The following is a 1861-nucleotide window of genomic DNA, read 5'->3' as shown; positions in this document are numbered from 1 at the left end:
CACAGGGATGGGGTTGCCACTGGGACTCACTTGTCCTGCACAGGTGCTTGGGGACAGGCTGAGGGTGTCAGGGCCCCCCTTTGCACTGACCCCCTCCCCACACACCTCCTGTCCCAGTCTGCACCAGTCACACTAGTTCCTCCCAGAGGCTGCCACCGGTGCGTCTGTGCCAGAGCTGTGATGACACCAATGTTCCCCACAGCGTGCCGAGCGCTGGTGGATGAGCTGGAGTGGGAGATTGCCCAGGTCGACCCCAGGAAAACCATCCAGATGGGCTCTTTCCGGATCAACCCTGACGGCAGCCAGTCAGTTGTGGAGGTGAGGTGTCTCCCGGCGTTACCATCATGGTGTCCCACTCCGGGGCCTGACCCTGCTGATCCCACACTGTGCCACAGGTGCCGTACGCGCGCTCAGAGACACACCTGACAGAGCTGCTGGAGTGGGTCTGCGAGAAGATGAAGGAATATGGGGAAAAAGTGGATCCATCTACGCACCGGAAGAGCTACGTGCGGGTGATCTCCCATGATGGGACCAAGATGGACCTTTCTGGGGTCAAAATTGATGGAGATGTGACTACCAGCCTGAAGTTTGCGGTGTGTGGGGGACCAGGCATCTCTTGGGGCTGGGGTGGTGGGTGAGGGGTCTGGCACTGGCCACCCCTGGGTGCTGTCAGTGTCACCTATCCCCTGCGTCTGTGACCCATGGTAGCTCCGTTGCAGTGTGAGAGCATCGCCGAGGAGTACGAGGATGAACTCATCGAGTTTCTCTCCCACGAGGCCGACAATGTCAAGGACAGGCTCTGCAGCAAGCGCACGGGTGAGCTGGGCCAGGCTGTCCCAGGGGGTCTCTCCTGCTGTTCCAGTGGTCATAGCTCCTCCATTGTTGCTGAGATGAGAGATGCTAGACTAGAGCAGGGAGAGGAGCTGCACATCCTTCCCAAAATCCTAGCACCCCACAGCTTGTTTTGGATGCTTGGGCTGAGCCACGGAAGCTCCCGCACCAGCTCCATGGCCACTCCTGGCACAGCCGGTGCGCGGATGCCTGTGGCATCTCCCACCCTGCAGAGCTATTTCCAGCTCACAAACACCTGGGTCAGGGCATGCCACAACCTTTGGACATTTCCAGTCCAGGACATGGCCCATGGGGTCAGGCTAGAGCAGGTGCCTTTGTGCCTGGCACAGGCATCAGGGAAATGCACCTTCCCGAGGGGTCTTGCTGTCCAAACAGCCATGTTTGTCATTAACCACAGAACAAAGTGAGGGAAGTGCAGGTGTCCCTGGCTCAGGTCAGGGCTGGGACTGGCTCTGGTGCTCTGCACAGAGGGGGCACGAAGGGACATGCTGCCATGGAGGGCCCCACAGGGCTCCACTGAGTCCTGAGGGTCTCCACAGGGCTCCAGTGCATCCTGAGTGTGTCTTGGGTTCTACCATGTCCTGAGGGTCCCACAGGGGTCTGCTGTGCCCTGAGTGGTGCCCTTTGTCCCCACAGACCTATGTGACCATGTGCTCCACATCCCACATGATGAACTCTGATGCCCCAGCTACCTCCAGAGGACAGTGCCCGCTCACCCCATGGGACTGGGCTGGTGCCAGGATCCATCCGGATGTCCTAATGTGTCTCACCCCTGGGAGGACTGGGGAATTCATGGCTCTGGAGATGCAGATGCCACTTCACCCTGTCTGGAGCTCTTGTCCTGTTTATTCCCTGTCTGGCCAGGGACGCTGGGACACCAGCATGCCCACAGGGTCGAGGCCATGTCCTCATTCCTGCCAGCACATTTCAGGGACGTTCCTGCCCTGCTGCAAAGGGTTTTTTTTCAGGGGGTTTGGGGACCCCCTCCCTGCTGCAGGCAATAAAGGGG

General features: G+C 59.5%; 1 protein-coding gene across 1 annotated transcript in view; it reads left to right on the top strand.

Annotated features, from left to right (window-relative positions):
- The window catches only part of CNPY2 (canopy FGF signaling regulator 2), a 1651-nt gene extending 119 nt beyond the window's left edge, over positions 1 to 1532 (top strand). The window contains exons 2-5 of the mRNA XM_009080542.1: positions 203 to 318; positions 396 to 593; positions 720 to 816; positions 1489 to 1532. Coding sequence (XP_009078790.1) covers positions 203 to 318; positions 396 to 593; positions 720 to 816; positions 1489 to 1532 — 455 coding nt within the window. The remainder of the gene's footprint in view (positions 1 to 202; positions 319 to 395; positions 594 to 719; positions 817 to 1488) is intronic.
- The last annotated feature ends 329 nt before the right edge of the window (positions 1533 to 1861 follow it).

This window comes from Acanthisitta chloris, unplaced genomic scaffold (genome assembly GCF_000695815.1).
Source record: "Acanthisitta chloris isolate BGI_N310 unplaced genomic scaffold, ASM69581v1 scaffold10380, whole genome shotgun sequence".
NCBI lineage: Eukaryota > Metazoa > Chordata > Aves > Passeriformes > Acanthisittidae > Acanthisitta > Acanthisitta chloris.
Note: the sequence above shows the minus strand (reverse complement) of the source record. Positions and strands in the feature narration are given on the sequence as shown.